The sequence below is a fragment of the Solanum lycopersicum genome, chromosome 12, assembly GCF_036512215.1.
Source record: "Solanum lycopersicum chromosome 12, SLM_r2.1".
Lineage (NCBI taxonomy): Eukaryota > Viridiplantae > Streptophyta > Magnoliopsida > Solanales > Solanaceae > Solanum > Solanum lycopersicum.
In genome coordinates, this window is record NC_090811.1 from 47,652,138 (window position 1) to 47,667,025 (window position 14,888).

At 31.1% G+C, this 14,888-nt stretch overlaps 1 protein-coding gene across 1 annotated transcript; it reads right to left on the minus strand.

The window, feature by feature from the left end:
- Positions 1 to 11,447: 11,447 nt before the first annotated feature.
- Positions 11,448 to 12,092, minus strand: LOC101257048 (uncharacterized). The gene has a single exon (XM_004252185.5). It carries the CDS (start codon positions 12,090 to 12,092, stop codon positions 11,448 to 11,450), a length of 645 nt encoding a protein of 214 aa, XP_004252233.1.
- Between the last annotated feature and the right edge of the window lie 2,796 nt (positions 12,093 to 14,888).

Here is a 14,888-nt window from a genome sequence, read left to right on the forward strand (position 1 = left end):
TATAATAAACTTGAGCATTCTCAAAAGATTTTCCTTCCATAATTCCTACAAATTGGTATCAAGAGTAGGTTTTCGTTCTTAATCTAGGGTTAGATGAAGAAAAAATATGGCATCCAAAACAAACGAAGGTGTTGATTCTTTATTTATTCTTACTCCATTTTTTGATGGAACTGATTTTGAATACTGGAAGATAAGAATGAGAACACATTTGAAAGCTGAAGGTTTGTGGACTATTGTTGCAAATGGATTTGAAGAGCCAGACAACGATGGTGATCTTACAGCAGAAGAGATGAAAACTCTTGAGGCAAAGTATCGTCAAGATGCAAAATCCTTGAGCAAAATCCAAATGGCAGTCTCAAGAGCATATTTGCAAATATTACTACTTGTGAGACTGCAAAGGAAGCTTGGGATATTTTGGAAATTGAGGTGTATGGTGAGAAAAAGGTACGCACTATGAATCTTCAAACTCTTAGAAAAGAGTTTCAAAATTTATAGATGATAGAATCTGAAATATTGATGAATATTGCACAAGAGTCATGAATATTGTTAATGAAATGAGAAATCATAGTGATACAATTTTGTATCAACAGGTTATGGAAAAGATTCTAATTATTGTCACAGAAAAGTATGAGTACATCATTGCTATCACTGAGAAGACAAAAAATCTTTCTAAGCTTTCCATCAAAGAGTTAGTTGGATCATTTCGTGCATACGAGAAGCAAAGATTTTTTTCTGAAGATCAACCCAAAGAGACGACTTTACAGTCTAAAACAAATTAGAATTCTCAAAATTTCTCAAAAAATCATCAGAAGAAGAATCACAAGCAAAAAAAGAAGCAAAATCATGATGGTTCTTCCAAGAAGGTTGAAGAAAAAAGTGGGAAAAACTCTAGTCTTTTTTGTAAATTTTGCAAAAAGCCTAATTTTCACAATGCAGAAAAATATTGGCACAAAGGCAAGCCTCAATGTTATTTTTGTAAAAAGTTTGGCGACGTTGAAAAGGATTGCTGGCACAAGAAACAGGAGCAAGCAAATTTTTGTGAAAAAAAAAAGAGGAAGAAAGGGAAGAAAATCTTTTCTTTGCTTTTAAATCAGATGCTTCAACAAAAAGCAATGAATGGTATGTTGAATAGTGGTTGTAGTAATCACATAGTGGTTGTACTAATCACATGAATGGAGACGAAAAGGTTTTCCTCTCAATTAATAATAGATAGCATCACTACTAAAGTGAAGATGGGGAATGAAGCCTTAGTTGATGCGACAAGTAAAGGTACTATTTCGATCAACATGAAAGGAAGTGGTAAGCAAAATCATGATGTTCTTTATGTTCCTGACTTAGAATAAAATTTTCTTAAGGAAGGATCGATTCACATGGCGATATATAAATCAACTCATTAAAGGGAGATTAAAACCTTAGAGTTCATTAAAAGAGAGAACTCAAATCTATTCAGCTCTTCAAAGGGAGACCGAAACCTTAGAGTTCAATGGAAGAGAGAACACCAATCTCCTGTTCTTTGCTGTAAAATGACTTACCGATTTATTCATTAAAAGTCCCTTTAAATAGGAGTATTATTACATCAATATGAAGTCTAATATTTATCAAAGTAGGACACATGAATCCTATTCCAAACTAATAACTACAACTTAACCTAATGCTTATGAAACTCTGAAACATAAACTCGATTCTAGAACAATAAATAAAGCAACTAAAAATCTAATTAAATACTTAAATTAATGACTTTCAACCCATTCCTAACAATATATCTACCATTTCTTAGGACCCGGGGCCTATAGACATGACTTCAACTCCCCTAAGATCAAGACATAATATAAAATAATATATTGAGTACGTAAGAAAAAATTAACAACGAGGGGGAAAAGATGATCTATTTTTTTCCCACCCAGTGTTCGGAGCTCACATTGGAGCTCTGACTAATTTCCATCGCACTCTACCGGGTCCATTCGGGTGTGACGCTCTAAATAGGATTTTCTCCATACTCTAGTTAAGGGCGAAGTACTCTCAGTAGTGCACCACAACCCATGTTGGTGGACAAAGAGAATCTGCGTACACCTACCTACTCTTGAATTTATGAATACTGAGGTTGATATATATGAAAGCATTCTAAGTACTTTGACAAGAAGCCAGAGGGTATTTGAATTCTCTGTACCGTAATTTTGGTATCTAATTTTTAAAATTATTATACCATTATAATATAAATTTAATTAGGTATGATTCAATATTTTGAAGTTTAGTTTTGATATTTTGTGGTATGGTATATCGATAATCATAGTTCGTTTAATTTTCACTGATAGAGACTTGTATACTAGAGTATTATGACTTCGACTATATAAAAAAAGTCCCACTTGTATTATACTAACACATTACATATGTAGAAATATATATTTAAAAGAAAGTACAAAGAGCTTTTGTTACTCAATTACATTTAAAATACGTTTCAATCAAAATAAACTAGTCAAAATTTCAACTTCTAAGCATATATATATATATATTCGTTTAAAAATGATCTTTTTTTTAGTTCGGAATGAGTACATTTGACATAACTTTAATTTAGAAATACAAAATTAAAAAAAGTCTTATTCTTTTCTAAAATTTTATTCCAAATCAAATTAGGTCTTTTTTTAAAAAATAAAATGAATTGAGTAATTTTATAAAAATGTCTACTTCTGTTTTGTTTTCCTCATTTTAATAATTAGATCATACTGGCCCAAATCAATTTTACTTATTTCAACTTTAATAATTTTTTATGAGATAGTAACTTGCTTATTTATTGAGTCAATTCGTATTAATTTGATGAAATCTAGCCAGTCTAGGAGGACCACCTCTCCTTCTCTCAATATACTTTTCCCTTTCACTTTTACTTTTTGCTCTCAATTTGAAAATAAAAAATGAACTAGACTATTTCTAGATCTCATTCAAATAAAGATCTAACAAATCTTTAGTGTGTGCTCCAAAATTAGATACCATGTCGTGTAAAGCATAATGAATTTTTCTGATTTAATTTTCTATTAAATGCTTTAGTATAATATGAATAAGTGCACTTGAACTAATCTAGAACCCAAAACATTTCTCCTAATAATTTAAGAAGTGATTGTACTTTTTGTTTGCAGGCATATAAACATAGGACCATCACCTTAGTAGAATTATTGGCTGGTTTTGTTGAAGTCAAATTTCCAATTAATGCTCTGATGGATATGGTGGTCAAGGTATCTTTTTTCAAGAAGATTTGCCAAAAAGAGTATCTAAACATAATATTACCCGTTTGAACAATATTTTATGGAAGTTAGAAAACCACTCTTGAAGTTAACAATTATTTTCACTTTTATTGAGTCCTAAATTCTGAATTTTTTTTGAAAAGTAAGTAATTAATGATGTTATTAAAATATGAAAAAACAAATATTCTTTTATATGATAAAATGAACAAGTGAAAGTGAAATATATTTTTTGTGTAATAAACAAGTAAATGTAAACAAAATGGATATTCCCTCTATTTCATTTTACTTTACTCATGTTAGACTTGACACAACTCTTATAATAACTTTTATTAGGGGTATATTGACTAAACTAATCTTATTAATTAATTGTATTTTGAAACTCTAAGTTTACATTTGGATATGAGTCATGATTTCAAATCTCAAATTCTTTTAAGTACGATTTGAAATTTCAAATCAGGATTTCAAACTTTTTAAAATGTAAATTTTAATTCATAAATTTATATTTGTAAAACAAAACCCATCATATTAAACGTTTCAAGAAAAAAAGACTTATGCTCAGCGTGAAAAAGTTGTTAAATGGTTATATTTAAGAATAACAGGGTGCTATTGTTAATTAGTAGATCTTTGTAAAATTGAAAGATTATAATCGCAAATATTTATTTATAAAAGAAACATGAAGATATGTGATTTATCAATGTGGCGTTGTATGATATTTCGATATCTTGTTTATGAAATATATTTTGTTCATTCAATAAAATTGTATCGGATAAAATTTGATAGTTTTGATCACGAATCCTGGGATTTTTATGTTCGTAAAAAAAAATACAACTTAAGAAATTTAAATTTCATGTCCAAACAGACCATTACTATATACTTTAGAGATAAGTATCAAAAACACACCTAAACTATATCTTTTTTTTTAGTTTCATACTTAAACTATTGAAAGATTGAGTTTCATACCTAAACTATCACTTTTTTGTTGGAGAAACACACCTCTCTCTCTTATACTACTCTCATCATGGTATGTGTGATACACTCTTTCTTTTATTTTAAAGAATTTCAACATCACACTCCACATAGACAAAACATTTAATCTTGACAAAAATAAATAAATTATTAGTATTAGTTAAAATTAAAATTTAAAAAACTATTATAAAAAAATAATATTTTCTTTATAAAATAAAATATAAAACTAGAGCCTAAAGTGGTTGAAATGGTTATATAGGGTCCTAATTTGGTTTATAATGTGGGTAAGAGGCAGTAGCTACGAGTTTAGGTGCATTAGAAGTTCGACAACTAAGTCACCTAAGTGCCTCATATGTGGCTTTATGTATTTATGGGTGATGCATGAACTTATATGGTTCTTAATTGAGTTAATATAGCCTGTATAGGCAGTGTTTAAGGTTTCTTAAAGTTTTGAGGTCAAATATCAAAGAACGCCCATGATGTTTGAAAGATATGCCTAGAAGTGACCTTGTACGTCTAGGCGTGTTTTGTCGAATTTTATGTGTTCGTTTTGTATGAAATTCATGAGATAGGTGTTAAAATTATATAAAATCTTAATTACGTTAGAAACGTCCAGGAAATTATCCCCAAGGACCATCTAAGGTTCATTGAGGAAGGACCCAAAACTGTTGCAAAAACAGTCCCAGGTAGTCCTAAACGACGAAACAGTCGACGACTCGTGGGCCTATTGACGCCCCGTTGAAGGGTTTCCTCGTGGGGGACTTGTCCATGGGTGAAGAGGGAAGCCTTGGAAGGCTACTGTAACCAACGATGGTGGCCAGTGACAGACCGTCGTGGTGGTGACGCCCCGTCGATATCAAGTCGTCTGTGAGGCAGTTTTCTGCCAAATTTCTATAATGTTAGGGGTGAAGTTAGGATTTCACCCCAAGTCTTTTAAAAATAGGAGGTCGATTATTTTAGGTGTTTATAGGTATTTTAAGTTTATAAAGTCATTAACTCTCATTATAACCCTCACATCTAAATCAAAACCCCTCCCCACCTATAGTTTCTCCAAAAACCTCCACGTGAGTTCAAAGTGAAAATGAAGCTTGAACATGAGTCTTCAAATAGATTTGGATTCTTCAAATAAGGTATGGGAGTTCCTCAACTGCGGTTTTCTATCACCTTAGAGCCAATTTCAAAGATGATTTTCAAAGATTTCAAAAAGATGGAGAAGTCCAGTTTCTACTCCAAGTCTTGGGTTCTTGCATAAATTGTTTCCAAACGTTAAGATGTGATGTTATTCATATTTTATTTATGTTTTACAATGAAATATCAATGAACCCTTGATCTTTCAAATCTCTAAGTTTCACTAAAATGTGGGTGAATTGATTATGTTTTCACATTCATGAATTCATGTGTAGATTGTTATGTGATTTTGATTCATGTATAGATAATGTATGTATGATGTATAGGCTGTTTCAATTTTATTAATTGAGTAATGAATACTCTTATATCTATTGCATGCTAAGCTTACTGAATTGATATTGACTTAAGGCTTATGATTTCTAATGTAATATTATATGGGCTTTCTAATGATGCAATTATTATATTCAATTGATATCTAGGTTGTATTAAATTGATAAATATGTAACAAATTGACCTAGTTTCATTGATTATAATTATAATTGTATTGAGTTGTTGGTTATGACCTTGAATAAGGGCCTTGTAATATTGAATTGGATGATTTAGCCTTGAAATCGAAGTGGTAAGATGGAGTGGGTATGGTGACCTAATTCCTTTATTTTGATGTTAGTTAGACTTCAATTATGTTGTGGTTGGTATGATACACTTATGGTGGCGGTGTTATGCGCTTCACTTGCAACTGTGTGTCCTTGTCGCTGTTACTTTATGTAATATGATGATCATGGCCTTATCAGCACTACTTGAAATACTATGATGTTTTGTATAGTGTTTTATGTGAAATATGAGTATATCTATCTATATGTGAAGGAATATGAAAGTATGTGTTCTTGTTATGTATGTTAGAAAATCATGTAAACTATGACTATGAGATTCTATGTGTAGTCTTAGGGTTGATGAATGGTTGTTTCTACTTGGCTATATGAATCTATAATAGTCATGTTGATGATGATATGTAGTGTGTAGGATGACTTAAAGACGATAATGGTTATTCTTATATGCTTATAGAATGTCTAGTAATATGTGTTAAGGTGAAGTATATGGTGTCTTATTTTGGTTGACTTGTGTCCCTTACATGATGCTTATGTGAATATGTGATGTCTTGACTTAGGAACCTAAAGGGTCTTAGTCTTGAATAAATGATATAGGTGAGACCTTGCATGATGATACAAAGGTCATTTATGTGGAACCTTGAACCAAGTGGTAAGGTTATAAATCGTGAAGTAGTTAGCCGTAATGGTATCCTTTATGTAATGAGTGATGGACTTAAGGTTGATTGGCTGGAACGACATCATATCATACCTTAGGAAAGTTGTGATGAGCTTCTTGTCGGCATAGTGAGATATGCCCTAGTGCACCTTGCTTTGGTTGGTTGAATGTAATTGGTTCATGAACTAGATATGTGACCCATTTATATAAACCTTAATGTGAATTACTCTATGAGAACGAAGGCTAGCACCGAGTAATTATATTATGGGAAGTATCTCTACTTGAGATGAGACTAGAGTACAATGTACCTCTACTTGAGAATGAGATTAGAGTACATAAAATCCCTTCATAGTCCTTAACAATGTGCCTACATGGGATTTGTCCTAGTTCTTCCTTTGGCAAATAGAACACCCTCATCGGAGTAGGTTAGAACTCAAGATTCCATGAGTTGCTAACATGGTCTATGTCGGTTAATGACTATTCTCATAATGTGGGATACTTACTAGCATTTGAGAAGTTCTATGAAGTTTAGGTGGTTGTATGGGACGTTATCTAGACATTACACAATAGGCTTTAAAGATGTTATTTGGAGTCCCTAGGTCTTGTATAAGACCATTACTTCAATGTCCTTTATGTGATGTATGTCTCTTAATTAACTAATGAATATAATGACTCAAGTTAATAAAGTATGTTAAATGAGATAGTACTTATCTAGAGTAATTAAGGGTTGTCTAGTTAAGGTGTGAGGGGGGCATATGAATGGTCACTTCTTATCTTACCTAGATAAGTCTTTAGAATGACTCTAGTTAAGGAAGTTGGTTTATTATGTGGATATGATCTAAGCCTTAGGTAATCTTAAGAATTATTTAGGTAATCTTGAAGAGGTCACTATGGACGTTATCTTCTTGATTTACTTAAGTAAGTCTTTTGATAGCCTTTGGAAGGAGAATTTCCTATCACCTGTATACTAATGTGTTAAATGAGAATGACTCTATCTTAGGGAGTCTATAGGATCTCTTCAAGTGTGTGTGTAAGGAATTGTATGGGTGGTTGCTTCACAACTCACTCAAGTGAACCTTAGAGTCACCGTGGTAGGAAAATCTCATGTTCTTATGTTGATATCTCTTAAATGTGCATGTGACCCACTATAAGAAATCTTGAGAGTTGTTTAGGCGCATCTAGAGATGGTGTATGGGCGGTCTATCTTTGTGGGACTTAAGTGAATCTTAGGATAGAGTTGAGTGAGAAGATTACATACTAAAGGGGGTTTAAAGTGAAGTGAAGGAACTTCACTGCAACAGTGAATTGAGTTCACTGTACAGTGAAGTGACTTCACTGTAATGTTGGCTAAAAAATGTGAATTTTTACCTAAATGATTTCTTATGTGTTTCTAAGTTGTTAAATGTTGTTCTTATGATTATAGTATGACGTTTTAATCGAAAATCATGAAAAGCATGCTTATTACTAAATTTCCCTTTTTCATGGTTTTTGCATGGCTTCCATACTTAGTACATATAATCTGCTAACCCCTTCTTTTACTTTTTGACTAAAGTGTAGGGAAATGGAATCTTGATGTGACATGAAGGATGGATAGGTTTCTAAGGGTTGAAGATGAAGTATTGGTGAGTCCTCATCGATTCGAGGACAATAGTCACATGTTCCTTTATGTCTTAAGTCTTTATTTTATGTCTTATATGGGATTAGTCCCAAGTGTTGTAAACTCTAAAGTCTAGATGGTTCAATGAGATGTTGTATAGTTCTAATGTTTTAAATCAAAGTTTTACGCTTGCGTATTATTTATGAAAGAGTTCTTCGTGTGTGAAGAAAGTTTTAAATTTTTACTCATTTTAGTTATGCTTATTATGCAATGAATGATATGAGAGGCATAGATGAGATTTCTTGAAGTCTCATTTTCCGTGTGACCTCGCAAGGATACTTTAACTTCTGGGGTGTACTTGTGGGATGTGACACCCCACCCCTACCATTTTTTTAATTTTTTTATTTTGTTTAAATTTCTTTTATAAAAGTATTTCATTTTTTTTACTTCATCTCCTCCCCCTCCTCAAATACTAATTTAGATATTATTTTATTTTCTTAAAAAAATAATACTACCCATCCCACTTAACCATCTGCTTTCAATTTCTTTTTTTCAGTGTTTAGATGTATGTACATATTGAAAATATTTTACTTGCCGCCAAAAGACTTGTTATTTTTTTAGTTATTTATGTTTTATTCGGTACACTAGTGAATTTTTTTTTCTTAAAATTATATATATACGTGCATTAACACAAAATGAGAAAAACGTAAAAAAAAAATAGGAGCTGAGGATTAAAAAGGATGGGGTAGATTTTTATTGTTTTAAAACAAAATAATATCAATTTCGATTGGGTTGGGGGGGGGGGGGAGGGTGAATGGGTGATCTTTTTTTTTTTTGGAGGGGGAGGGGGGGGGGGATGAAGTATGAAATTTTAAAAAATATTTTATAAATGACTTTTTTTTAAAAAAAAAAGGATGGGGGTTGTCCGGAAGGGGGGGGGGTTGGGAGTACGTGGAGGAGGTGGTGGAGTGGGGTAAGAAAAATAATTTAATTTTTTATATGGATAGTAAAATTTAAATCTTTAATTTTTAATTAATATTAATATTAATATTTTATTATTTAATTTTTATCTAGGTAAAATATTTTATCTAGAATGTCATGTGTAAAGGTTTTTTCAAATAAAAGAGAGAGTGTATTACACACACCACTAAGGTGTGTTTCTCAAACTAAAAAGTAATAATTTAGATATGAAACTCACATTTTCAATAGTTTAAGTATGCAACTCAAAAAAAGTGAATAGTTTAGGTGTATTTTTGACACTTGTCTCTATACTTTATGTAATTATTTGACATAAAATAATAATACTCTATTTTTATATAAGAGCCAGTAGTAAAACTCTCTTAATTTACTAAAACGGGGGAATAAAAAGTAAAATTTACTTTATGTTTAAACTTGATTTGAACTTGAAGGAAAAATAGTTGTTGAAAACTATTACTCATTTGAAATGATCCTTAATATGTGTAGTATTTCATGAAAATGTTGGTAATATATTATAACCCATATTTTACATTTTTGTTGGGTAAGATGTTATTGTCTCAATCCCCCAGAAAACAAACAAAAGCAACAAATATCATAAACCACTCCTCGAAAGTTTGAACCTAATCAAATATATCATATCTTATGAAAAGACAGACAAAAGAAAGTAATCTTGATATAGAAACCCTTTAATTAAATCTAAAATTTCAAATGAAAAAACAAAAGGGACAAGCACAAAAGAAGGCCTATTGTCTTTGTGTCCCCTAACCCTATTTACAATATAGTTAATTATTATTTTATGGACATTCCTAATGGCTAATAACTGTCTCAATTCATATCCTTTTTAGTATTTAATTAACACACTATTATAGTACTTATTTTACTATACGGGTGTGTTTGGTACAGAGGAAAATGTTTTCTATGGAAAATGTTTTTCTAGAAAATATTTTTATGGAAAATAAGTAGATTTTGGACTTGTTTTCTCATGTTTGGTTGGTGAGTACAAAATAATTTTTGAAAATGATTTTTAGCGTTAGATTTATGAATGAATTTTTTTTAGAGACATCTTTCATTTTTACTAGAGTAAACAAAAATTTATGAAATTGAAAATATGTTTTAAAATCAAAATTATTATTTTTTTGGGATGGCGGTGGCGTAGTGGGTGGGGGTGGGGGGAAGGGGGAGGAGTGAAACAATAAAAATTTGAAGTTGATAGTATTTTTAAAAAACAAAATTAATTTTTTAGGGGGTTTGCGATTGGGATGGGGGTTAGGAGTTTAAAAAATAAAATTTGAAGTTAAAAATATTTTTAAAAATCAAAATTAAATTTTTTGAGATAAGGCGGGGTTGGGGGGGCTGGCGGGGGGGGGGGTGGGGGATCAGAGATCGGGTGAAAAATAAAATTTTTAAAGTGAAATATTTTTAAAAAATTGATTTTTTTTCCCAAAAAAATATAATTTGAAATTGGAGGAGAGTTTTGGAAAATATTATCCTTAACTTTTGAAGGGAAATCATTTTCCTTAATTTTGAGAAAAATGAATTGATTTGGAAAACATTTTCCAAAACTTTTGTCCCAAATGTTTTCCTTCATACCAAACACACTCTATATCTTTACCATTTTTGTAACTTTAAACTGATTATCTAATTAGATGAGCACAAGAGACAAAAAGTACGGTTATACTCCCGCCGTCTCATTTTATATGTCGGATTTAAAGAGTCCAACAAGTCTATCTATATTTGACCGTAGATTTTTTATAGATCTTTTAAGCATTTTGAATTATCAATTATTATGACTCATAGTACTTTTTATCTAGTTTACAAATATATAAATTTCATTTAAAAAATAAAAAATTTCATTTGCAAATTTGCGGTCAAACTTAAATTGTTTGACTTTCAAAACATAAAGGGGTCATATAAATTGGGACAAAGGAAGTATGTGACATCCGCGTTCTTCAATTTTAACTATGTATAAATACACAATTAAAGTTGCATAAAGTTAAATAGATTGGCATAAGCATCTTACATGGCGTTTTATATGGAAGCTCATGCCTACATAACGTTTTGTGTGTATTATGCAAGTAGGATATGTATGTTTACTTATTCAACTTTATAAGAGTTTAAATACTTACTAATACACAACAAAAATTTAAAAGTATAAATACAAGCTGAAATCAAATTAAACGAAACATTTATAGACCTAATTTACGTGATGGATTTCAATAATAATAATTTATAAAGAACAAAAAAGAAAGGCAAGTACAAAATATTGACACACACAAAAAAAATCATTTCTTACTCTTCTTATCTTTTCCATTGGCAAAGAATGATCCTAAACCAAAGAGATTAGCGGTAGCTTTTGGAATAAAAGTATAAGGTGCTACATTCAAAACAGGATTAATGCAAATCCCATTACTATAATTCTTTCTCAATGGAGGCTTTTGTGATGCTGATGAGTATAAACTAACTGCAGAAGAAGGATTCATTATATTCTTCTTATGTTTCTGATTTTCTTTAACTGAAAAACTCTTTGATCCAGTTGAATTACTGCGTTGCAACGACCAAAATGAACTTTTCTTATTTCCATGAAGACTAGTACTTCTCCTAATACGCCAAAACGACTTGTTTTGATTATCATCAACACTAATGTGTTTCGAGATTACATTTTGATTTGCAATTGGTGGAGCTGGAATAGGAGGAGAATTAGATAATGTGACAAGTTTTTGTTTTTGTTGTAGTTGAAGAGGACGAATTAATCCATTTAAGAAGAGTTCATCTGCTGAACAAGTTTCTGTATTAGCGATATTGGTGCTAATACAGAAATCGAATTCAGGATTTGAATCTGATTGATAATGTTGCAAATCTATGACTTGTTCATCTGATGAGAAAGAGATTCTTGGACTTGTAATTTCAAAAATCATATCAATTGCCATGTTTGTTTAGTTAGAGTAAATTGGAAGGATATAAAAGGCTAAATCTTTGGGATTGTTGTTGTAGCTAGTAAGAAGACAATAACATTTAAATGTGAAGTTGGGATTAAAAGAAAAAATTTAAAGGATGGTCACAAGTCAAAAGAAGAAAGGATAGACATATGGTCTGGTTTCTACTTTCTTGGTGTCTTTTTTTTTTTAATACCCCAAATTATAATTTCGACTAAATTTAAATAGCACATGGTAATATTTATTCAGTGGCTATGCTCCTAATAATTTTTTTTTTATACCCAAGGTTCATACTGAAGACCCCTCGTTAATGGTAAAATAATCTCCTCATACTTTTTTGGTGTATTAGTACTTCCTCTGTCTCACTTTTATATAATTTACTTTCTTTTTTAAGCAGTCCAAAATGGATGATAAATTTCTATATCAATTAACAATTTAATTTAAAAATATCAATTTTACCTCAAAAATGTAACTTATAATCACGCAAACACTTATTTACTTATTTTAAATCACAAAATTTTTAAAATCTTTAATTTTTTCTTAAATTTCATACTAAATCAAATTAACTCGTATAAAAATGGGACAAAGGAAGTACTAGCCAGGATCACTAATGATTTATATGTCAAAAAACTGTGAATTTAAAGATGAAAGGCAAGTTTGGTCCCTGTACAATAAGTGCACATGCAGAGGAAGTTAAGATGTACAACAGCTTTATAAGTTTTACCTTACAACGACAAAAAATACTTTTACTTTTGACCAATTAGTAACTGAATTTTACTTTATACCAGGTATATCATTCTTTTACTGTTATCTTTGGTGTACAACTTAGGTACAGTAATTATTTTGGTTTGCAAGAATGTACTCAAGAGATGACAATTTTACAACATAATAGACTATAGTCTATACAACTAATCATGCATATTTATGCTACATTTTACTTTATTATGTCACATTTTGTTTTGTGAATTTAAAACGTTCAAGCTTACATTTTTTTTGTTTAGAATGCCGAATTTTAATGGAGAGATTGTACCATTTGAGTCGTTTATTGTCCATGTTGATGTTGTTATCAAATAAATACGGAGACATCAATATATAAACCAACACACCAATTGGCAGAACTTTAATCAGAGCAGAGCTAGAAGTTTGGATACGAGTTTGATCAAATTTAACAATTTTTATATAAATAATGTGTGTATATATATTTATTAAGAAGTTTTTCTTAATATATATATATATATATATATATATATATATATATATATATATATATATATATATATATATATATATATATATATATATATATATATATATATATATATATATGAATATTAGGGTTAGAATCAAAATTTTAAAACTTCAAATCATCATTATACAATTTAAAATTCCTTAAAAATAAAATATTGATTTCACACATGAAAATTTTTAGTTCAAGTATAAGCATACAATGAATGCCTACATTATTTCTTTCTTTTGTCTCTTGTATTCTGAGGAAGTTGAGGAATACTTTTGCCACATGCCATCCACTGGTTTGTTGCTATTCAATTACGATAGATATAGACATATAGGAGTTAAGCTTCTATCTTAAAGCATAATCAATCTCCTCTAGTAAATGTTAGCATCTACAAGCATGATTTTTACTGGAAATGATTTTAGTAATGGAGTCAAGAATTTCATATAGGGTGTTCAAAAATGAGCACAACAAAAGCTCTTTTCAAAAGTGAGATTCTAACATGTGAGCACTATGAAATCACTAGACTATAACAACTTGTTATGTTAAGGGTGTCCAAAATATGTTATTTGATTATTTAGTGTATCATTTTATTTGTATATACAATATTTTTTTCGACGAAGGTGTCACGACCCAAAAATAGGTGTCATGGCACTTGTCTTATCCCACCAAGACAAGTCAGCCTAAAACCCAATATCTAACAAAGTGCGGAAGTAAATGACAATCCAACAACAATTTCTAGTATGAAACCAAGTCATATTAATTCAATCCCCAAAACCAGGTTGTCACGTGCACAAGCCTCTAATGTAAACATTTGAATTGAAACAAAATAGAAAAGAGGAAAAAGAAGGAGAAGAGTCTAACATGAAGTTGTTTTTCAAGTAAAAACAAAGTCATAAACTGGAGTAGGAAAGTTTGCTGAGATGACAAGCAGCTACCTCACAATCCTCCACAAGATGCCTCGGAAACGAAAAGAATGACAGGTATCACGAAGATCCAGGCTCGTATCCTACAAAAATTTGTAGAAGCAAGGGGTGAGTACCAAACCACGCGGTACCCAACAAGCAAACTTCTAAACACAAGTTAAGTGAACAAAATACGGGCACTTCTTACACCATATCTAAACCTCCACGCTACAGTCTAATAGTTTACAGTCTACCAAACACACAACTCAATAACCACACTCTATCAGTTTACACATTCTCAATAACAACTCAATATTCAACAGTCACAAGCTTCACAGAGAAACACTCACAAGATCAACAAAACACGTGTTCAAGTTCATCAATAATAAAATGTGTAATGCCATGAGATGCAATGTCAAGTATAGTGATGCATGTCTTCCCTAACGATACACACCCGCTGTCTCTCAGTCCGGGACCCATGGGGGACATATCTGTCCATGCATCTGTCGGGGCGCATGACACGACCCTCGATAATAGTAACCTTCGCGGCGCGCGATACGTCCCTCGAAATGTACTATCCATCACGGCCCGCGATACGTCCCTCGAAATGTAATATCCATCGCGGCGCGCGATACGACCCTCGAAATGGTACAT